The sequence below is a fragment of the Chelmon rostratus genome, chromosome 20, assembly GCF_017976325.1.
Source record: "Chelmon rostratus isolate fCheRos1 chromosome 20, fCheRos1.pri, whole genome shotgun sequence".
Classification (NCBI taxonomy): domain Eukaryota; kingdom Metazoa; phylum Chordata; class Actinopteri; order Chaetodontiformes; family Chaetodontidae; genus Chelmon; species Chelmon rostratus.
Genome location: NC_055677.1, coordinates 9,954,064 through 9,977,826, shown reverse-complemented (window position 1 = coordinate 9,977,826; position 23,763 = coordinate 9,954,064). Strand labels below are relative to the sequence as shown.

Here is a 23,763-nt window from a genome sequence, read left to right as displayed (position 1 = left end):
TTATTTTGAATCCTTTTTATTCTTGCTGTCTGTAACAACAAAATGTCCCCGGTGTGGGATCAATAAAGTTTTATCTTATCGTGCTTATTATTTTCATTATCAATTAATCTGGCCAATACAGCATCAACACATAAACATGACAACAGCAAATCACAGTAGAACAAATAAGTGCAAACAAAGACACAGTGCAACAAAAAAAGGCACTAGAAAAGAGCACTATTTTGAAGTAATGCAACATCACCTCACCAGCGTATTGATAAGCCGTCTCTCAGTCAAGCCTCCACAGAAGCGAAGCGACACCCTCCTTCAGGTCATTTATGTTGAGTGCTTCTTAAGTGTCACCTAAAGTGGACGAGTGATCATCTCCAACACTCTAACTGAGCCATCATGTGTGCTTTGCAACCTGTTCCCTCTAACAAACCTCATTTGTAAAGGCTGTGTATTGTCTCTGCAGCCGCCAGCCAAGTTCCTCCTGCCCGAGGTCAGTATATCAGACTACGGCAAGAACTGTGTGGTGATCGACCTGGACGAAACCCTCGTGCACAGCTCCTTCAAGGTATTTTACGCGCCACCTCTCTGTAACACTCACATTCAAGTAAACAGACCTTTATTATGTTACTTCTGCTTTTATTCTGTAACCTTAGAGGGATAATGGGATTATACCGAAATAAATCCTCAAGCTGCCATTCTTCATTGTGAATACAAGCACGATGGTATGATGACAATTAACATAGGGTGCTGTTGAGCTCTGCCGGCATCACTCAAGTATAATTAATCACAGGGAAGTGTTTCCCTGTCGGGGCTTTTATACACCAGTTACACAAGAGAAGGCAAAAAGAAGGTCTAACTACTTATGATAGCAAGGTGTTGGCATGGCGACCAATACATCTTAGGTAGCATGGTGTAATTCCTCAGCGTGTCTGGGATTTATCCACGGCCAATCCAGCTGTTTGGCACGAGGCTCTTACAGTAGCATCCATGCCCTGTGAAAACCACGTGCAGCATCTCCAGAATGTCAGCTTTTTATGAGCTCAAAGCCTTAAACCCTTGAACACCAACTCTCCATCGAGGAGTCATCCGCCTACATAATAAAACAAATGGATTAGTTTGTTAGTTAGATCCTTGCAATTCATTTGGACATTGATTTATTACACTGTTAAAGACTGTTTAGAAGCCAGAAAAACAGCATTTTTAAGGTTTCAGTGGTTTGTAGTTTACATTTCTGTGTATATTTTACCTCGAAGCACATGATCACACCATACCTTAAAGATGGGACTATAAAGCGTTAAAGGGTTTTATGAGACCAAGTGGTGGGAGACTTCTCTTGGCCCATAAAGGAGCATTTAATATTTAAATGTAACACTCAGCAGGAGTTTACAGCCATGCTAGCAGCTCTGTGAGGCTCTTCTTACCTCGAGTTCTTGTAGATAAATGCTAATATCAGCATGCTAACATGCTCACAGTGACAGAGTAAACAGTTTACCATGTTCACCGTCTTAGCTTAGCGTGCTAGCATGCTAACATGCGCTTCTCTAAACACAAAATACAGCTGAGGCTGATATCTCGATGATATTTGAGCATCAGCTAAATTACTGGAGACATTAAAAGTCTGCCCAGGGCCACAGTGCTACCATGGCTAACCTTTATGGAGAGCAACTTACGTAAGATAAAGTTTACTTGCTTGTTTTTATGACGCCATTGCTTAATTTGGCAGTGTACAGTACTGTAGAGGGCAACTGAAGGTCATGTTTCTAAATCAAACTCATGCTATTTCAAGAACAGTACATGCATTTCACCATATGTGCTGTCGTCTTCCCACCATGCACCTTAAATCTTCAGGTGTCCCATCACACTATGAAATATGTTCGTTATTATTGTTCATTTTATTTTCAGCGTTTCTGGGATACGTCTGATTCAAATTGCATCTCACACTGACACACCTGGCACACCTAGTGACCCACTTCAGCACGGCGCTGCCTCGGCCCCAGCTGATCTTATTACATGTGTGTGTACTGTATCTGTGCCTGTGTGCCTTTTGTCCTCGGCGTCAGAGGTGTGCAACAAAATCGCAGAAGGCGAAGCTGAACAATCTTTTGTGTTTGCTCCAGTTTTATTCAGCAGTGAAAGGGAACTGTTTGTTGGTTGGAATAACTGCAGAGAAAACACTTTCCGTACATTTTCTTATGGAATTAGCTGTGGAAAGTGAAAGGGAGAGAAAAATGCACACACACACACACACACTGTACGGGACCCACCCATTACAGTCACATGCCAGCAGTACGGGGCCACACACACATACACACTCACCCACACACACCAGGGTGTGTCCAATACAGTGTACTGTTGCCTTGAATGACTGCGGGATGAATTTCGCAGAAGTCCTGGATCTGTTCTAATAGTCTGAAGGGTTTTATTTTCTCTCCTGACAAAACAAGCCAGAAACTCACACAGGAACTCCCTTTTTCCCCCTTTCCTCCTCCTCCTTTTGATAAAACTTCAGTTGCACGCTGTATGCTCAGTCCATCAGAATGCATTTAGTTCAGAGATCAGTATGCGGCATGAAATGGATTCAGGCAATGCAATAAAAGAAAATCAGCTGGGAGAGGAAGAGAGTAAAACAGAAAGTGACACGCACATAGCGTTTTCAGTTCCGTTCAGAAGCCTGCAGGATTTCCTGTAGATCCTGTGGAAGTTTGGAGGTAATTTTGGGACAAAATATACACATTACTATTGGACAATTAGTGCAGAAAAACAGCCAGAACTGACAGGAGACATTTCACAGTGCGCAGATGGATGTAGGCTAAAAATGAAGTGTTACGTAACACATCACATACTGTATGCTTTATCCTGTATGTTGTGGATGAAAAGATGATTCCTGGGCCGGCTCTAGGATTAGATCCAGTGTGCTGGATGTGTTAAAGTAGCTGAGACGATATCGCCTACTGTATATAATAATGATAATAGTAAAGTCTATTTATAGAACACTTCTCAAAACCAGTGTTACAAAGTGTATCACAGAAAAAACGATGATAAAAACTCCAATAGGAATAGAAGTTTGAAAAACACACATGGCCAAAAGTATCTGGAAGCCTGAACCTTTAACCCATCCTGTATTTGATTGCTGCACGTCTCATTCCAAAATCATGGTCTGCAGCTGTAACATCCTCTTCTGCGAAGGCTTTCCACAAGGTTTTGGAGCCTGGCTGCAGGTTTTCGATCCCATTCAGCCACAAGAGCATAAGTAACGTCAGACACTGATGTCGGGCAATAAATTATGGCTCGCTCCGCTTCATCTTAAAGGTGCTGAATGGGGTTGAAGTCAGGTCAAAAACAGAAAACCGCTGATTTATGGGCCTTACAGCATTGCCAATGTTGTATTGAAACTGCTATTTAAACTAACAAATGTATGAAATATTATCATCACGCTATAGCATTAAGATTTACTGAAGATTAACTGAACCAAAGTGCACAAAGTCCACAGACAAAGTTAGGCCACCTCACAGGGTTATCCAGTTTTAAAGCTTTATGACAGACTAAATGAAGGCCTTAGATCTGAAACGATAAGCTGATTAAGTGACTAGTTGATGGGCAGAAAATTTTGATAGCCTATTTTGATTTATAGTAGTAGTTTTCTAAGCAAAAATGCAAAATTCATTCTTTACTTGTAGTCTTTCATGAGGAGGTGAATATCACTGGATAAAGTAATGTCTGAATGAAGCAGAACATTTTATAGATGGTAAAATGAATCAATCAATTGAGAAAAATAATCTGTGGCCACGTTGTAAAAATCTAAGATGCACAGATTAGAAAACAAAGTAAGGGTTCAGCGATATAACCTTAAATTCTTAAATTGGCAGCCAATAAAATTTAGTGTTAAAGACGGTGATCTGGTGAGGATGAGCTCCTCGTGCAGATCATTTCAGATATACTGCATGTGGACAATCCTGCTGTAATGAGTGTGGAGGTGTTTTTCAGAGGCAGGTTTGAACATTAATGCCAAATGATGACCTGTTTGGAAATGCATGTATGTAAGGGGAACCCTGGACCACAGCCAGACTGTGATCATCAGTTGAAACAACCCAGAAGAAGTTCCCTCTGTTGAGGTCAACGCTGGTTCGACGCAGATCCATAAAACGCTCTCCGTTCTCCCTGTTTACTTCATCCCTCTCCCTCCGTTTCTCTCGCACATACATTCCCACTCTCGCCCTCCTCCATTTCCACATCTTTCGCCGTCTCGGATCCCGGCCCATTACAGAGCAGCGCGGCGAGCAGCTGTTGTGTGTTCAGTCTTCAGATGAAGGAGTGATTCAGCAGACGAGCAATAGGCAGAGGCCAAGTCTGTCTCTGCATCTCTTCCTCCATCTGTGGCTCTTTCCTCTTTCTCTTCTCTTTGTGGAAGTTGGACCAAATGCTGCCTGTTTGTTCTCTCCTCTGCCTGTCACTGGTTTGGCTCATTACTGGTTCTGTTTTTAGACAGTCAAGGCTACGGTCTTTTACTGGTATAAACATTAACCAGAGCTGAATATATTACAAACCTGATCCACAGAAGCGCTCACATTTGCTTTAGGATGGATCTGGAGGCTTTGATTGTGCATTGCCTTGCTCTTGCATCACACAGAGAGACCAAACATCCCCAGTACAGTAGGTCTATTGTTCTTCTGTCACTACCATTATGATTATATTAAATGGATTATACAGGTGACAAATGAAAGGTCAAAGTGCTCCATTTCATATTCCTACTGCAAACACTCCCTCTGTTGGATGGCAGTGAACTGTCTGCTGACTGTAGTTTTATGCCTGAAGGCAACAAGCATTGAATTTACACATGTGCAGTATAATCATTAGGGATGTGGGGTATGTGTGTATTCAAGCTAGTTTAGAGTTCATTAAAAAGCTGTCAGAGTGGTTTTATGGCAACATGAGTGCATCATTTTAAGACCTGAAGACGAGGCCGCCCTAAAAACAAACAGGCAGCACTTAACTGTAATTCTCCCAATACACAAACATGTATGTTTGTGTATTTTAACACACTGTAATATTGCTGTACACAGCTATATGGACATCGTAATAGTTAATTATTGTGCTGTCACCAATTAAAACTTCCCCTATTAAGACAGAAACCCATTTGTTTATATACTGCCGATGAATGATAGGGGACTTCAAGTGTTGCTGAAATGCTGTTAGCTTACTAGGCTACATAAGCTATTTAGTCTAAATTGACCCATTTTTTTTCAATGTTTTACAATGTAAAAATGTTTATGCCATAGAATTTAGAAATTTGTATGGAAAAATACCGTATTCAAAACAGAGGTAAAAAAAAAACAATTGCAGTAACTCGACTTTAGCTAGTTAAGTCTAGCAGCTAGCTGGGGTGCCGTCACAGCTAGCCGTAGCTGAAGTTAATTTACTGTCTTTTTTTACCTGTTTTCTTATTGGAAAATGAATTCTGGTGCTCCAACATCTTAGTAATTGTTTGTTCTACCACATAAATACGGTTGGTAAATGTAAACATAATGGAGAAAAAAGTTTGAGCAGTCCTAGCTGCTAAAAGTAGCCTAGCTTAGATGCTTTTTTGGCTAGATTGTCCAAACATTGAGGGCAGCATCTGATTTTATCCGCCGAATGTTTTTGTCTTTTTGGCAACGGCAGGGAATAATTATCATAAAAAGGCATGAAGTCAAAGTTTTACTCCTTATGTAGGCATTTTGAAGGCTAATTATCCTTGAAACTTCAAACCCTTTTTCTCGACTTCGCCGTTCCTGTAGTTACTGTCTGACTTTGTAGGGCAGACTTGTAGATTAATAATAGATGATAACTTCCTCAGAATAAAGCACGGTCGAGGATGCAAAGTTATCTCAAGCATTGCTTCACAGGAGAGCAGTGTTGTTGCGGATTTACCTGCATCCTTTCAAATATCAGTGGATGAATACAGTCAATTCAATTGATGAAATGGCACTTTCATCAATTCATTCAATTTCATTTCATCAAAACCCTCTATTCTCTCTCGTCTCTGTCCAAACCGGCGACAGCGGAGCTCTTACGAGAAGCTTTCTTTGTGCTTCTTAAAACTCACAGCAACCTTTTTTCTCTGTCTCTGTGTCACCTGTTTTTCTTTCTCTCCCTCTCTGAAATGACACCGCCGTGCCTCCCACCCAATCCTTTCATCCTCGTCTTTACGCCCTCCACTTGTCTCCCACCCACGCCCCTCCAGCATCTATCCTCCTCCACCTCCTGCACCTCTCCTCTCCCCTTTCTTGCTTTTAAAGATGACACAAGTCGCGCTGAGAAAACGCCGGCGCTCCTCCTGTCCGCGATCACGGCTGTCATCTTGTGCAGCTCCCAGGTTTCTCCCCGGAGTCTCGCTTCTGGTTTTTATTTAACACTGAGGCGCAGAGCGCGGGAGCAGAGGGAACCACATTATGCTGAAAGCCTTCCTAGTTTGCCTGGGGCACGTTGTAGGACTATTTTCTCTGTGTGTTTTTTTTTAAAACCAGAAATATGGGCATGTGGTTTTGCAGCTTCCTTGTCAGATTGTGCTGTTTTGAGCAAAAAAATACCACAAGTTATGAATCCTGTCTCTGTTTCTTGTCTGTCTTCCTGCAGCCCATCAGCAATGCAGACTTCATTGTTCCAGTGGAGATTGATGGGACTGTTCATCAGGTACTGTTGCACTGATATGCAGGACTCCTCGAATTGGGCTTGAATGAAATAATATTCATTAATTCATAAGATTCCCCTTGGAAGCTGTGGCTCCATTTTCTTCCCTTTAGCATTTATTATTCTCTGTGATCTCACAGCCACGTCAAAGTGGGACAGTCCATTCACTCCTCCCTGAGTTTGGTGCTTAGTGTCCTTGCTGTAAAGATAGATGGGTCGTGACGTGACTGCGCCACCAGGTAAACAAATGTCACAAAGCGAGCTGAAGATACTCCTGAGTGCGCAGCAGAAGAGATGCTTCACTGATTACCAATGTGTGTGTTTGAGAGAGACAGAAATGACAGCAAGGAGGAAGAAACAGAGGTTGACACCTGCTTTGTACATTGGAGTAATGTTAAAGTTTGTCCTGTTTGAAGCAGAAGCAGCTGTATTGTAGCTGCAACCGGGTTCAAGTAATCCAGGATAGGCTTTCTGGATCTGTCTTGGCCTATGCTTGATTACTTGCACTTGGGGGCAGCACCGAACCACAGAGGCCAACAGAAGAGGACCGAGACGAGCAGAAATGACAAATATATCCTTGTGAATTGCTGGGTACACATCCCATTTTTTCATGTAACAAAAGAAGCCACAGTTCTCAAATATGTGTCCAAACAAAAGGAGCCCTCCAAGAAACTTTCCATTTAAATCAAGGACTGTGTTGATTCTCACATGTATCTTACTTTCAGAGTCTTTTCTTGGCTTCAAATGTTGAAGTACCTTTAGGGTAACCATAAACCATAAAATTTCCTGAAAGATTTTGGATGAATTATAAATACATAGACTGGGAGTTCATTGAGAAAAATCTGATGTAAATGTACCAAATGTGACAACTTATTACAGAACAGTCATCCAGCGAATCAGTGAAACAGACATCAGCTATGAGCTTACAGCAGCCTCATAACTAACAAACAGCAGATTCAATTTGATGAAGTGCAGCGACATTCACTCAGAGTAACTCTTCCTCAGGTTTTACTCAAGTTAAGGCCTGTACTAACCTCTCTGATTAATGACCGTCAAGGGTCAAAACCTAGAATCTAATCAGTTTATTGCCTAAGTATCATAATCAATGAACAACAGGCAACTCATCAATAAATCCTTACACTTAGACTTGACTCTCCCCCCATTACATATACTGGCACACAATAAAACTTTAACAACCCGGCACGATGACTCATTTTGCTGACACAGACCGGAGCTATTGATATCTTGACTGATAACGAGATACATAAATCAGTTCATCTCATTATTGTACATGAAGAGATTAAAAGTAACACTCGGTTTGATGGATTAAAACGGGCCGGAATTAGTTGAAACTGGCTTGCGGAAAGACAGAATCACATTTTAATTAAAAACAATCAAGAGAAACAAGACGACAACAACACATGAACGGCTACACAGACGAGAGGTACAAACTTATTCCATTAAACTTAATGGTGGGCCACAGGCCAGAGGGAACACCTATTCGTATTGTGTTGTATTGTTAAGATGCATAATGGTACTCAGAGTCACCTTAACTGACTGACTTCTTGCATAAAGTTTCACTGTCGTGCTCAGATTATGAAAAAATATTAATAACTAAGGATCCTAAATATTTAAACTTTTACCGCACTAAAAATAAAACAGCATAAACACAGATTTTTATCTGAATTTTCTAATGTTTTGCTGGAAACATCTGATGGGCCATGTTAAACCTCATGGTGGGCCAACGTTGGCCCACAGGCCCTCCTTTGGGCAACCCTGGTACATGTCATGTGGATCAGTGGTTGCAGGTGTGTCACTCCATCAGATATTGTTTATATGCCTGTTTGAGAGGTTATTTCTCTAATTGAATGTGTATGTGTGAAAACATTGTATCTTAAAGTTCATGAGGAAGACTCCCTTCATCACTGAGACTGATCAGGTGATCGTAATCGGCAGCACATTTTGCTCTGCGCCAAAGAAGCGTTAAGGTGTGATGTCCAGCCTTAGTTGTGTGTCGAAGCTGACTTCAAAGGTGTGTTTATTTTTGTGTCTTCGCCTCAGGTGTACGTGCTGAAGAGGCCTCACGTGGACGAGTTCCTCCAGAAGATGGGGGAGCTCTTCGAATGCGTCCTCTTCACGGCGAGCTTAGCGAAGGTTCGTTCACATGCTGTAGCACTAAGTCGACAGTGGTGTATATACACCGTGTTAACCTGGTTTTTGGGGTTTTTTGGGGGGGGTTTGTTCAGTATGCTGACCCTGTGGCAGACCTGCTGGACCAGTGGGGGGTGTTTCGCACCCGGCTCTTCAGGGAATCCTGTGTTTTCCACAGAGGAAACTACGTCAAAGACCTCAGCCGGCTGGGCCGAGAGCTCAGCAGAGTCATCATCATAGACAACTCACCTGCCTCCTACATCTTCCACCCTGAGAACGCAGTAAGTCAGCCCCTGCCTGGCATTGAACACAATAATTCAGTCCTTAGTGGATGCCTGATGATCCTGGATGTGTTTAGATTGAGTGAAAAAATGTCACTTGTTCAGGGGAGGCAAAAATAAGCAAATGATTAGCTCCTTTTTTAAGTCTTGAACCTGGAAATCTTAGTGCTTTTGTTCAGACCTGAGTGATAAAGGTTCCAGGAATCTCACTTGAGCTTATCGATTTTAAGGTGAATCTGTGTTAATAACTGATGCTACAATGAGATTTTATACATTATGAAGTGGTTTTAGATTCTGTAAGATCATAATTAAAAAGGGTGAAAGTACACTGGTGCAGGGGAAACAAGTTCGTTATAAAGTTAATGACGAGGGTAAATGATTATATCTGCGAGACATTGTCAGATGTAATCTGCACTGTTGTTTTAGAAGCAGCGCTGAGCCACAGGCAGTGTTCCCAGTTTGTTAGATTTCTCTCCCCCGATGGGGAGTTGCTCAGCGGAGCTGCTGCCACTCTTCATGCCTTTGATGCATTTCCCCCATTAATTATTTACACAAGACTCGCACCAGCTCCTCACCTATAATGCAACACTTAAGCATCCACTGTCAGCTGAGTTTTCTCCCTTCATCAAATGAATTCTATCTGTCTCTTCCGTTCTCTCTCTCTACTTCATCTCTCCACAGGTCCCGGTGCAGTCCTGGTTTGACGACATGACGGACACGGAGCTGCTGGACCTGATCCCTTTGTTCGAGGGCCTCAGTAAGGAGGAGGACGTTTACAGTCTCTTACAAAGCCTGAGGAACAGGTAGCAGACGGCGGCTCCAGCTGGTTCTTCCTGCCTCGGCCCTGCTGCACAGAGGCCTCACCTCGCTGCCACGGCCCTGCAGCCCCGCCCCCGTCCTCTAACCGGTGCTGGGAGTCCCAGCGTGGCCCCCAGCGTGAGGACTTCAGGCAATCGTTCCAGCCATAATCAAACCTAGAGACAACAGCTGTATGGATTCTCACCATGTCTGCATTCTTGGACTCTTTGTACAGGACTCCTACTGACAAAAGATTATTTTACTGTATGTACATACTATATGTTTCTAAGAGCAAGACATACATAAAGTAATTTTTCTATCAGAGAGAGGAGGTTTTACTATTCTATCAAGTAATATTTTAGTTACCAAAAATAATCGAATAGACAGAACGAAGAGTTTTTGGTTTCTTTTCGAGAACTGGGTGACCTTTTGTTTTGTTTTGTTTTTTTGGGTTTTTTTGTGTTGAGCTGTGCTATGCAGGCTGTTGTTCCTCATCTGACCTTTTGTTCAAACAACTGTGATTTATCTTCTCTTACAGAATGAAGTGCCTTCATTACTGTGCTGATTTTGTTGTGTCGGGTTATGGGGTGCACATTTTTATGCTGCATATTTACTCAAATCTCCAAAAAGCATATTAACTAAATCCTTAAATTGAAAGTTGGAAAACAGTCTTTGGTAATTGTCATTTAGTCTGAGGAAACAGAAAATAATTATTTCTAGAAATGTATTCAGCTAGCCTGTTACACATGGATGGTCCTTTGCTTTTGAGTTTAGTAACATTGAATTGTTAAATTTACCAAAGATTTTTACAATTCAATGTGATTTCTGGCTGAATGACGTCATTAGATCCGTGACAGTGACTGTAAATTGATAACCCTTAAAAACAATGAAACCCCACTTTATTATTGAAAAAAAAAACCTTTGTGATGACATCACCGTCCACCAATAAATGTAAAACTTTTGAGGAAAATATTATAATTAGCTTAGATTACATGAAATTCTATTTATTGGGGGAAAAGGGGGTTGGGTGCATTGTAAAGACTGCTGTTGAAATCGTACTGTACAACATTATTAAAGTTGCAAGTTTGCACACTGTCAGTTTGTACCAGGGTGTAATTGTTTAAGAAACCTTTAAAGCTGCAATAATTAATATTTCTATATTAACATGGATTCTAATGACTGTGTGAAATGTGAAAGTCTCATAGTGACAATCCAGCAGAAAATAATCAAAAGCCTGCCCAGTTCCGGGCAGTAGGCAAAGACAGTTAGCTGCTAGCAGAAGAACATAGTGTAGCATCAGCAGCTGAACAGTCAGATATTTCCCTCTGGACTTTGGTGGAGACCAAAACACAGCTAACAGAGTGAATATTGGACTTTTGTTCATCAGGCGGCCAGAAACACGACTGCAAATGGTGTGAAAAAAAAGTGTGAAATCAGGAACTGTTTGCTAACAAGTTAAAAGGTGATGACATGTAGTGTCCACAGCTTGTTTGTGCTGCCCCCGTGTGGCTGACGCATGAAGAGCTTTGAGGTTCAAAGTTCAGTCCAGACTTTGGAAAAAGCAATTGAGTGAACAGTACGACTGTGGCTGTTCTGGAGCTTTCCATTGTAGCGCATGGACTTCATCCACTTCATCTGCATCATAAAAAGGAAAATTTAATCAACTTTTTAGACATTTGTTATCAGTACAAATTTCTTGGCATGTTTATAATTTCAGATCCTTAAGGTTTGAGTAGTTTGAGAGGAAGAAACTGAAATGTCATCGCTGACCTTCAGAGTCAGTGACAGCTAAAAGAAAAGTGGTGTTTTCCTAAAATCAAAACCAGCTACGCTTCTACTTCTGAAAAATCTGCCTAGAAACATAAGAGCAGTAGTTTGAATCTAAAATGAACAGCTGAAGGAAGCTAAATAGCATCCTAAATATATATAAAATACTAAATATAATACCTTATGTGCTCTATTATTTATTATGTGCTTTATTTATCATGAATAGAACACAAGAGGACACTACTAACCTCTTCAAGAACGGCTCGAGCTCCGTTGTCTGCAGGGTTGAATGGTCTGCAGGTGCCTAAATTCGGCGGATATAAACTGGTTAATGTGCAACCAAGAGGAGCTGAGCTTCATGTGATACTTCGATGTGAACGTTTAGCTTCCGCTTACGTAGCAGCCACTTTAACTGCAGCAGTGGATTAGGCATTACAGAGCCTTTTGTTCAAGCCTGAATAACTCTTGTGAGGGTTTTTTTTTTTCTTTTAATTTTCCACTCGTCCGTCAGATATGTGAGGACTGGCGTTCACCACGTTGTTGAAATAATCATATTTTCATAATGCAGCCCAGGACTGAATCTAAACATGAAAAGCTGTGGCCAAAGGTAAGAAAAACTTAATACATGTTGACTTGAAGCTGTTTGTTAAGAAGGAAACCAGGCTAGTTATGCAACAATCTGTTTTTCTGATTTCCTGGCAGGGATTGTGTGAACTATATAAGACAAAGACAAGTGTAATAGCTGTATCCCTGAGCAGAAAACATCAGCAGGGAGCTTCATCCATGATTCATGCGCTGGCTGCAACGTGCAACAGAAAGATTTACAGATTGTTCACACAGTTTGGACGGTTTTTGGAATGACAGCAGAAGCAGGGTGTGATGATTTGTGATGTCAAGGTTACCCTTAGCAGCAGTTTACTCCTCTTGTATCTTTACAAACAATTCAGTGTTTGACTATGGATCAACATGCGCTCTCTGCAAAGACTCTTCCCTTCTTTTACTTCATAAAGTGTGCAAATCACTTTGGATACAACGTGTTAATACATCTCCACATTTAGCAAGCAAATGCAAACACAAGCTGCCAACGCCGTCTCTGTTGGGAGATCAAAGCCCAGAGCTGTAAACCTTCAATAATGTCAAGCGTTCCTCCTCGAGTGTCTGTGAGGAGGCACAGAATGAGAGATTTAGCCACAGAAAGCCTCTGATTCCTTTCCAATGCCACTCGGCGCTCCTTGAGTCCAATTCCCCCATCTGCTAGTTGTAACAGTTGTGAAATGAATAATTGGTGTCAAGTGGCCCCTGTAATGCCCGCTGTGCTGCTGAGGGCTCAGCCGAACGTAAACACAACTCTGGCTGGCTACTTAAAGCACAATCAGGACCTCGAGTGAGGCTTGAGTCCATCTCAGTCCAGGTATTGTGCATGATTTTCTCCACAGTCTTGACTTCGTGGTGCGTTTTTGCAAGTCTGGATCCCCTCATTCATCCTCAGAGCAGGGCCAGGATCTCCATGTCAAAACATTATTTGAGAGGACCTGGAAACAATGCAGGAAGAGGCGTGTTCAGGGTTGTGTTGCGGCTATCGAGACAGGAAATTGCAGGTGTGTTCAAACCGGGGTGTGGAGACAAATACAGCCAGCCCTCTTCGCCACACACACTCCGGCTTGCACACAGGAGATAAAGGCAGCAATACTCTATTGCATAAAGACAACATCTCACTAATCTACCTCTACAACTTGCAGGACACACCCAGGCCTTCAGTCCACAAGACGCAGCACAAGGTAAGATCCATACTTTTATTTTGGTGACATATTTCTCTCCATCATTTTCAGCTTTCTGAGCATCTCTCGACCATTTTCTTCTATCTGAATCACCGCGAAGAACAAAATCTTTACGATCATGTTGGAAAAGATTCTTTAAAGCAGACTTTAGACCCACATCATTTCACATTAAATGGAGATGGACACATTAGGATGTATGCAGAGCATTGAGCTCATTGTGTGTGCTGAGTCAATGGACTCCACAGGTTAATTGAGGTGGAACCAGTCTTTCCTGTCACAGTAATGGAGGCAACGCTGGCCGTCAGTTTCTCTTTTCAGAGATTTGTTTGCTCATGTTTTTCATTTATTTTGAGCCGGATCGGTTTGCAGAGCACAGTCGATGTTTTTCGCAAGGCCATTTAGTCAAGTCCATCAGACAAAACGAATCAATTAAGGGAATGTCGAGGTCAGAAAAGAGAAACCCAAGTTTGGGGGGTAATTACTGTTATTATTAGAATATTTATTGTATTCATTTGATTGAGTATACTGCTAAACTTAATACACCATTTGACATGAGCAGGACACATAGAATTATACTTGATATTGTAGTGTAACAATGCATCGCGTGATATGTATCAGCAATAAATGGATGTTAGCAACGATGAACTGACTATTTAACTTTTAATTAATTAAAATTCATAAGCAACCAAATGCACCCCTGTTCACCTTCACTCAGGAGTGGAGCTGCTGCAGCCACACCCTGTCCACTCTGACCAGCTGCTAATGGAGGCAAATGTCAGCAAAGCGATAGATACAGCTATCAGTGGAGTCTGACGGCGGATTTCGTGACTCTTCTCTGCTTGGCTGTTCCTGTTCCACGGTCTTGCTTTAAAGCTTTATGTACGAAATAAATTGTGAAATGATTCCAGTCGGATTCCGGCCTCTCAGGGCGCAATTTGCGACTTCAGCCCATGATTTTATATAAACCTCAGCCCTTTTTACCTCCTGTTGGCTCTGCATGTGTCTCCTCTTTATCTGATTACGTGAATAGCAGAGCCTTGACACTGCTAATGAAAGGTGCGGTTGGCGACCTTGTAGATTACAGGTGGCCTGATCTATCTCACTTCACCTTACATCACCCCTTACATCAATCACTGCCCAGCAAGACCTTTTATCCCTGGTGCAAAGATTAAGCTGTGAGGCACAGTGCTGTATAAGAGCAATAAACTATAGTTGTCTTATTTCTCTGGAGAATCACTGCATCCACAGTTCCTCCAGCTGTTTGGAAATCAGAACATGTATGCATGGGTCCTTTATTTGCATTCGTGATATGTTGCCGCCGGAGTGGCATCCCACTGAGCCTGTTTCCATACAGTGTGTCACCACTGAGCCTATATTCTTGGCTCAGCTGGCGATGCGCCGTGTTTGCTTATCAGTGCTGTTGTTTCTGATATCTGAGTCAAGAGGCAGTTTGAGCACTCGCTGATTGCAGAACTTGTATGTTGCTATGGCGCCAAGCTGACACTCATTAGGGGGATTAGAGGTGTTTCACTGTCAGAGATCCAATCTTTTGAAATGGTTCGCTTGTCATGTTGGAGACATCTGTTTGCAGTGAAAGGATGGGAACTTGTGAGGATGAGCGATGAGGAGGAGGAGGAGGAAGCTTCAAAAATGCATCAGTTCTCTGTTTAAGTACTTTGGAGGAGTTACAATTGAATATGTGTTTTCTAATGTGTCTCTAACACATATTTCCTTCAGGAGCTGGTGCAGACCAAAAACGGAGCTTCAGCTGCCCTGTATTGGCAAAAATTGTGATATAAATATGAAAAAAATGCATTACAAGTAAAGGCCCTGCATTCAGATTCTTACTAAAACTCCAGGTGTATCAGTGGAAAAATCTACTTAAGATAGGGCCTTTGTGAATGTGGATGATTATTATTCTGAATTATATTGTTGGATTATTATTACTATTAATGTGTAAGTTTTTTGTTATACCTGAAGGAACATTTTCTAGTAGAGTATTTTGTGCATAAACTCTTCAAAGTAAGAGCTCTCAAATCATTGTAGTGCAATAAAAGTTTAATATTAACCAATGAAAAGCAGTGACACAGAATTATCACTCAACCATTCTCAGCATAAGATTAACAGTGTTCAATGCGAAACACCATCCTCACTCTTTCTTGCCTTACGTGTGTGTGTGTTTGTTTCAGTTCAGCAGAATGATGAGCGAAGACAGTCAGGACGCATTTAGAAATGTCAACAGAAAGCCCGGCCTTCAGATCTGGACCATCAATGTAAGCCTTGAACAAATATCATCACATTGCAAAGTCCTGGTCACACGGCTGTGCTTTCAGGTTGAGTGTGTCATGCTGGAATCATATTTATGCCGTGAGATGTCTTGAAATTGAATATGTTTTCTTATTCAGAAAATGAAGATGGTGCCTGTTCCAGCCAAAGGCTTTGGTAACTTCTTTGAAGGCGACTGTTACATTGTGCTTTATGTGAGTATAATGTTGGCTGAGGCTACAACATTAATGCAGATGTGATTTATGCAGGCCTTCACAGTACATGAGGAAGTGTGAGCCTTCAATCTGTATCTCCTGCTTTGTTTTTAACCAGATATGTAAGGCGGGCTCAGGCCTTTCCACCGACATCCACTACTGGATAGGAAACTCCTCCTCCCAGGACGAGCAAGGTGCAGCAGCCATCTACGTCACCCAGCTGGACGATTACCTGGGTAAAAGTCCGGTCCAGCACAGGGAGGTGCAGGGTCACGAGTCGCCGCGGTTCAGGAGCTACTTCAAAAATGGCCTCATGTGAGTAAAAGAAAGGGGGCTGCTCTGTGAACTGGAAGGGGGTGGTGACCAAATAAAGAGAAGGAGTCACACACAAACACACACACACACACACACACACTTATGCCGTAATCTTCCTGAGACATGGCTTACAACAGTAATCCCTCTGCATGAAATCATTATGACACAAATTACGCTTGTTGTGCTGCTGCTTAGCAAAGAAAAACAGTTTTCTGTCGCCCAGTTCATTAACCTCCCACTCCTCGCTGTGTTTTCTGCTTCACGGTTGTGCAGCATTGAGGTAAATTTCAAAATCAACAACTCAAGAAATGTTTTCAGCTGCTTTTGCGTTCATCCTGCCTCCAGTCTGCTGCAGTTTACTGCACTTGAACTTTGGTCGTGTACACTGTTCTCTCCGCAGCTACAAGAAGGGCGGAGTGGCCTCAGGGTTTGACCACGTTGACACAAACGTCTACAACGTTGTGCGACTGCTGCACGTCAAGGGGAGGAAGCACGTCACAGCGACGGAGGTATGCAGAGTGGAACGTAAAGGGCTGTGACTGGGATTAACGCCTGCCCAGTCCCCAGCCACCACAGGCTCCACACAGCCACCCGACAAGGGGTGCTGGCACGTCCTCTTAAACAAATGATGGCGTGCTTGTTGCCTGAGGAGTGCTGTGACTCTGTGGTGTTTAATTAATATTTCCAGAGAGGTTTTTTTTAACACTCATTTGAATAAAATGAAATAAACTCTCACTCCGTGTGCAGGTGGAGGTGTCATGGGACAGCTTTAACAAGGGAGACATATTCCTGCTGGACATTGGGAAGGCCATAGTGCAGTGGAACGGCCCCCAGAGCAACAGGAGAGAGAAGATGAAGGTAATCCTCCGCTCTGATAGGCTACGAGTCAAAAAGTGAGCCTGGTTTCAGCACTGAAGCTGGCTAACTTCTGAGCATCTGTAATAAAACAACATATTTTAGAGCTGAATTATGTCCTGCATGTAAATTCTGACTGAGCAAAATAACTAGCGTAGCTCTCGGATAACTGAGGTGGATTGAAAAGTGACACAGAAACTCAATTTGAAAAGTAAAAGACACAGTTCAAAAATGAAAATGATCTTTCCGCATGGGACTTTGGAGAGTTTGCATTCATATGAAAAACTAATATGTGAGTATATTGGTTTCTTTCTTTTTAATTTCAGTTTTATTCGAGTTTTCTTTTTGAAAATGGCTCCACCAACCTAACGCAAAAACAATTCCTTCCCAATGAAAGCAGGGAAAATAAAACCCAAAAGCAGAACATTACAGTCACTGAAAAGCAATTAGAGAAATGTATTAATTACCCTTTCTTATTGTCTAATTTTATATTTTTCCTGAAATTTAAATTGTGGATTATTTCTGAGTCGTGGCAGTAAATCTGTTTTGTATCTCATGGATGTGTTTAATAACTTAAATAGTCTGTGGTTGGATCAGTGTGAAACCACTAACGTTTGTTTTTATACGCAAAAAACTCCACTTTTGCTGCCAAGTTCTGCATTTCTTAAGTGAGCTTTCATTGTAGAAAATATTGCACTAAATCCTGAACTGCTCTCCTTTCTGGTTTGCAGGCGGTCTTGTTGGCTCAGGACATCAGGGACAGGGAGAGAGGAGGTCGGGCTCAGATTGGTTTTGTGGAGGGAGGAGATGAGCAGGCCTCCCCGGAGCTGATGAATGCCATGACGGCAGTGCTCGGCAAGAGAAGTGGGTCGCTGAAGGAGGCCGTCCCTGACGACAAGTCTGACCAGGCGGCGAACAACAACGTCAGACTCTACCAGTAGGACCTTTAACTCGGCCTGTTGCATTAACATGATGGGAATCATATGAGCTTTTAGTGAAATCGTACACTGTTTCTCCCCAGTGTGTACGACAGCAGCGGGAACCTGGTGGTTCAAGAAGTGGCCACGCAGCCTCTAACACAAGACCTGCTGCGCTCCGGTGTAATTGTCTTTTAAGCCTTGAACATGTTCATTAGACAGTGATATCGCACACGATGGGTCCCGTTCACTGTGTCTTCTCTCGCTGCCAGGACTGTTACATCTTGGACCAGAGAGGCTCCAGTGTGATGGTGTGGAAAGGCAAACAGGCCTCCAAGGAGGAGCGGCAAGAAGCTCTCAACAGGGCAATGGTGAGCTCACTCATTAAATCTCCTTCATACTCTATAATCATTCCAGACTCTCTTTTGCCAGAGTCACCAAGTCAAACAGTCAGGATTTACCAACGTCACGAAAGATGCTCCGCTCCTCTTTTCCGTCAGGGCTACATCAAAGCCAAGAACTACCCGTCCAGCACCACTGTGCAGGTGATGACCGAGGGTGGAGAGTCAGCGATGTTCAAGCACTTGTTCAAATCCTGGAGAGAAAAAGGGCAAAGTCAGGGTCTCGGTAGCACCTACAGCGTGGGAAAGATAGGTAACCTCCACACGACCTTCACCAAATTCACGTCTGAGTCAGATCCCTTTAAAAGCAGCAGTGAAAATAAGATTTGACACGTTTTTATGAATGTGATCATGGTCGTCCCAGCTGTGTGGAGACCCAGAGTGTGAAATATTGATGTTCAATAGTCATGACTATTGAAATTGAGACTACTGAAATTGAGATAATGCACTGATGTTTTAAACTCAGAGCATTGTGAAATATTTGATTGCAGGTTGCACATTAGACCATATATTTTGTTTTGTGTAAATTCATGTGATGCTGTAACACTGAACACTTTCCATACAGCAAAGGTGGACCAGGTGAAGTTCGATGTGACGCAGCTCCACGCGCGCCCTGAAATGGCAGCGCACCACCACATGGTGGATGACGGCTCTGGAGACATCCAGGTGAGGGGAAAAATATGCAAAGACGCTGCCAAGATACATTCAAACACAGAGCACATTTATCTTCAGTGACGATATCTGATTCGGTGAGAGGAGAAATGCTGAAACTTTTTTCTAATTTTCATGCCAGGTGTGGCGCATCGAGAAACTGGAGCTGGCTGAGGTAAAGCCAAGTACTTATGGACAGTTTTACGGAGGAGACTGCTACTTGGTGCTGTACACGTATCAAACCTCCGGCCAGCAGCAGTACATACTCTACATGTGGCAGGTCAGTGTCACCACAGAGGGGATATTTCCCAGCTCTGGCTTTGATGAATTAAAAAAAGAACATCTGTAGCTCTGTATTAACTTGGCTTTATGTCTCCAGGGCCGCCATGCCACTAAAGATGAAATCACAGCTTGCGCCTACCAGGCTGTCAACGTTGATAACAAGTACAATGGCGCCCCGGTCCAGGTCAGGGTGGTCATGGGAAAGGAGCCTCGCCACTTCCTGTCTATTTTCAAGGGCAAGCTCATCATCTTTGAGGTGTGATTTTTCTCACTGACGATTCTTTTTACTTCGCTAGATGCACAAATGCCTATATCTTGTTTGCGTGTGTGCAATTGGCGAGGAAGGCTGGAGGAATTCTTACTGCAATGCAATAAGAAAGTGTGTTATTTCTCAAGGATAATTAAAAGACAAGAAAAGACAACCAGCTGAATAGTTTGCATGTTTGTGAAGGTGTGCAAATCTCTGCATGCATGTTACAGTATGCACGTGTGTGTGTGTCTTCAGGGCGGTACGAGCCGACATGGTGTGGTCAACCCTGACAGCGGTCCCAAGCTCTTCCAGGTGAGAGGGTCTGATGAGCTGAACACCAAGGCCACTGAGGTGCCGGCGAGGGCCTCTTCTCTGAACACCAACGATGTTTTCCTGCTGAAAACGGACCGCATCTGCTACCTGTGGTATGGAAAGGTGCGTACTCTGTTGTGGAACACGCTAACAGGCTGTGAAGGCCTGACGTGAACTCCCCCTCAAGGAATGTAAAATTTGTGTTCATGTGTTGGCATTTTCACACAAATCCACATTTTGTTTGATGTGTGCCTCGGTCTGTCTCCAGGGCTGCAGCGGGGATGAGAGGGAGATGGGGAAAGCGGTGTCTGATGTGCTGTCCAGGCAGGACAAGCAGGTGGTGATGGAGGGCCAGGAACCCAGTGAATTCTGGGTAGCTCTGGGAGGGAAGGGTCCCTATGCCAGCGACAAGAGGTAAACACAGACAGCTGCAGCATCACGTCAGCGAATCAGACGTTTTTGTGATATTAATGTAATCTCAAGAGAAATTAGATTGTGGCTCATGTGCTTTCAACTCATGTCTTGTTGCTCTATATTTATTTTCTTTTACTCTTTATCATAAGAGAACAAAAAAATCACAATAACCTATAAACTATTATAAAATAAGGGCTTGTCTCCAAAACCCGTCCAAAAAGCCCTTTAATCATATTCTGAAACATTAATAAGATTATATTTAAATCTGCATGGATTATTTTTATATCAAGGTCAGTGGAATGCCCAATGTCGTCTGAAGCCAATGAAAAATAGTCTGCACAACCCCACCCCCCCAATACACACACACATACACACACACACACACACGCTATTTTTTGGGGACATTACATTGACTTCCATTCATTTCCTGGAGACTTTTACTAACCATAATCATAACTACTCCTTACTTAACCCTAACACAAGTCTTCACCCTTAGATTTAATGATTTGCATTATGGGGACTTGCATTTTTGTCACTGTAAGGAAGGCAAGGCCTCTGAATGTGGCTGTGTAAACAGATTAACGTCCCCTCGTCATGAGTAATGCACGTCCACCCACACACAGCGGATTATAGAGCTGCAACGGCAGTGAGCTCTGTGTCGTTTCAGACTGGAGAGGGAGGAGCCTCTTCACAGTCCCCGGCTGTTTGAATGCTCCAATCAGACCGGTCGGTTTCTGATGACCGAGGTGGACGACTTCACCCAGAGCGACCTGGACGAGGAGGATGTGATGCTGCTGGACGCCTGGCAGGAGGTGAGAGGTCAAAGGTGCTCGGCCAGACTTCAGGTCCATGTCTGTAGAAGCATCCTCTGCCCGGTCGGTCCACCCACCTGGGAATTAGACTGTGGAATTTATATGTCTGTATGTTAAAACTAATGTTAAAACAAGATAAAATAAATCTGGTTCAACATGAAAACAGGTTGAAATATTCCTACAACACCGGCAGATTTTTTAAAATTTTGCTTTATTTAAGACAATAAATGCTAAACGATTTATTCAATACAATAAAATTACTTGATAAGAGAAACATTATTTAAGTGAGCAATGCATCATATTTTAAAAGAGTTTCATTCTGCATGGAAGACAATAAGCAAATGATGTGACATAGCCAGTAACTCAAATGCTGTGAAGAATAAAGACGGTTAGATTTTTGAATTTTTACATTCTTACATTCCACCTGGAGCTGTGAAAGCAGCTGAAAAGTCAGCTGAAGTGTAGGATTCCCCAGTTTCTTCATTCCCACAGTTTTACAGCTCTGGACCAGACTCATCTCTCGTTTTCTTCCTTTCTCCACATCATCTCAGATTTTCTTGTGGGTTGGAAACTTGGCCAACGAGTACGAGACCAAGGAGTCGTGGAAGTGCGCGCAGGAATACCTGGAGACCCACCCAGCGGGCCGAGACCCCGACACACCTATCATCTTTATCAAACAGGGACACGAGCCACTCACCTTCACCGGGTGGTTCAATGCGTGGGACCCTCACAAGTGGAGCGTGAGTTTGTTATGGCCTCTGATTTCAGCGAGAGGAGCAATGATGGCGCGCGAATCATCACAAATCAGTAGTATTTGTGTGACTGTTCATTTCCATCACATCAATGCCGATTATGGAAAACAGACACGAACGTCACACTAATTCTCTGAATAATCTTGTGTGAGGGAATCATTTCAGAAGTTAGAAAGATCATACAGTCACATGTGTATGATTTTATGGATTGTTTGACGATGAAGACGACTCTGCATGCTCACTAATTTTCGATCCTGGCTCACCTCATCCTCTCAACAGGGAGAAAACTCCTATGAGGAGATGAAAAAAAAGCTGAGTGATGCGGCATCTCTCTCACAGTTCACTGTAGTAAGTGATTGATTGACACTAACTCACTAAAACCCACTAATATCACAAATGCAACAGCTAATAATGTCTCCAACCTGATGCAAACTCACCTCTCTATTCTGCTATTGTTTACAATGTTTATGTTTTCTCCAAAATGTCATGTAAAGATCCTCCAAAGATATGACTTCACTGTGTTATGTTTTCAGGATATGAACAACTCTGATCTCAATAATAGTCCTGGTGGGGTTAGTGGGGGTGGTTATAGGGCTCCAGGAGGCCCTGTGAGCTCTCCCCCATTCTACAGGGTCCACGGAGGTGATCTGTCCCCTAGACACTCTATTCCCACTCACCTGTTTACCCAGACAGATGGGACCCCTACGCCCCCCTCCTATAGCTTCACTAAATTATCCCCAGCTGGTGGCGCTGTGTCCCCCTCTGCTGGGCGCCCCGGGAAGTATCTGGACCCACAGCTCCTCGTCCACAAGTCTGCCGATGAGCTGCCGCAGGGAGTGGACCCCAGCCAAAGAGAGGTGGGTGCACAGCTAAAGATCTCCTACAAATGGTACAACAACATCAAAATCATTATGTGCGGGGTGTTAATAAGTGTGTGAATGCTGCAAGCACGGATGGTTTAGTGGCTGTCTTGTTGGAACGTCACAGAGCTCAGTTAACAGCCGTCCTGATTGGGAGTCTCGCTTTTCTTTCAATATTGAGCAAAAATCCAATCCAGTTTGCATTTCCTTCATTACATGATTACAGCTGCAGCACGTTAAGACTACTGTAACTTTTCAGTAAAATACAGTAAAGCACAAACACACAGCCAGCAAAGCTTTAAATCAGTTTGACAGCAGAACAGCTTTTGCATGGTGCGCTGCAGTATTCAGTGTAATGTCTGTGCAGAGCAGAGCAGTGTCAGCGTGGACCTGTTTAGGCAGGAAGCTTTGGACAGGAGTCAAACAGTCTCTCTGTCTCCAGCGTGAACTAAATATTGCAGTCCAGGCACAGTTTGTCAGCCAACAGCAGCACCTGAGAGTCCTCAGAGTTCACTATTGACAATGTGCTCTGATGTAATAACAGAAAACGAACAGCAGAGGTCAGCCTAACTGTTTTCTGTCCTCCTCTGCGCTCTGGTTTCAGGTCTACCTGTCTGATGTGGATTTTGAGAGCCTGATCGGCACAAGCCGCTCAGACTTCCAGCGCCTGCCAAAGTGGAGGCAGACTGACTTGAAGAAAAAAGCAGGACTGTTCTGATCACGCGGGCACATTGTGAAACCTGTCTCACCGTATTGACGAGAAACTTAATCTTATAACAAACGAAGCAGCATTTTAGTTGGTGCAGAGAAAGACAGGAGGCCTTGATCATTTCTACTGAACATATCATATTATAACTAAGTTATTGTGATTAACTGTGTTGACTGGAATTATCTTACCGACACCATTGTGATAAAACAATCTATTTTCAAAGCATGACTGACACTTTGAATTAAGATTATTTTCGATTGTTATGCCTCATATTTATCTGTATTTTTCAATGTTTTGTGCTGATGATTTCTCAGAATATCA

At 42.9% G+C, this 23,763-nt stretch overlaps 2 protein-coding genes across 3 annotated transcripts in view; both read left to right on the top strand.

The window, feature by feature from the left end:
* ctdspla (CTD (carboxy-terminal domain, RNA polymerase II, polypeptide A) small phosphatase-like a) overlaps positions 1 to 10,885 on the top strand; it is a 33,298-nt gene extending 22,413 nt beyond the window's left edge. For both annotated transcript variants that reach the window (XM_041961291.1, XM_041961292.1), the window contains 5 exons: positions 455 to 556; positions 6,604 to 6,660; positions 8,719 to 8,811; positions 8,904 to 9,089; positions 9,771 to 10,885. In XM_041961291.1, coding sequence (XP_041817225.1) covers positions 455 to 556; positions 6,604 to 6,660; positions 8,719 to 8,811; positions 8,904 to 9,089; positions 9,771 to 9,896 — 564 coding nt within the window. In that variant the 3' untranslated portion in view covers positions 9,897 to 10,885. The remainder of the gene's footprint in view (positions 1 to 454; positions 557 to 6,603; positions 6,661 to 8,718; positions 8,812 to 8,903; positions 9,090 to 9,770) is intronic.
* A 1,331-nt stretch (positions 10,886 to 12,216) lies between these two features.
* vill (villin-like) lies at positions 12,217 to 23,668 on the top strand. Its single transcript, XM_041961195.1, has 21 exons — positions 12,217 to 12,261; positions 13,394 to 13,432; positions 15,622 to 15,705; positions 15,838 to 15,912; positions 16,031 to 16,227; positions 16,628 to 16,736; positions 16,975 to 17,085; positions 17,814 to 18,019; positions 18,104 to 18,182; positions 18,272 to 18,370; positions 18,500 to 18,653; positions 18,966 to 19,066; positions 19,194 to 19,331; positions 19,431 to 19,589; positions 19,839 to 20,018; positions 20,164 to 20,309; positions 20,977 to 21,121; positions 21,673 to 21,861; positions 22,153 to 22,221; positions 22,407 to 22,730; positions 23,338 to 23,668. Exons 1-21 carry the CDS (start codon positions 12,217 to 12,219, stop codon positions 23,449 to 23,451), a joined length of 2,763 nt encoding a protein of 920 aa, XP_041817129.1. The 3' UTR covers positions 23,452 to 23,668.
* Positions 23,669 to 23,763: the final 95 nt, after the last annotated feature.

What these genes read in the sequence shown, in the direction of transcription:
- vill (XM_041961195.1), top strand. Translation starts at nt 12,217, where the DNA reads ATGCAGCCCAGGACTGAATCTAAACATGAAAAGCTGTGGCCAAAG. An exon ending in TCCACAAGACGCAGCACAAG is followed by an intron (nt 13,433 to 15,621) that starts GTAAGATCCATA and finishes TGTTTGTTTCAG; the next exon opens with TTCAGCAGAATGATGAGCGA. An exon ending in CCCTATGCCAGCGACAAGAG is followed by an intron (nt 20,310 to 20,976) that starts GTAAACACAGAC and finishes GTGTCGTTTCAG; the next exon opens with ACTGGAGAGGGAGGAGCCTC.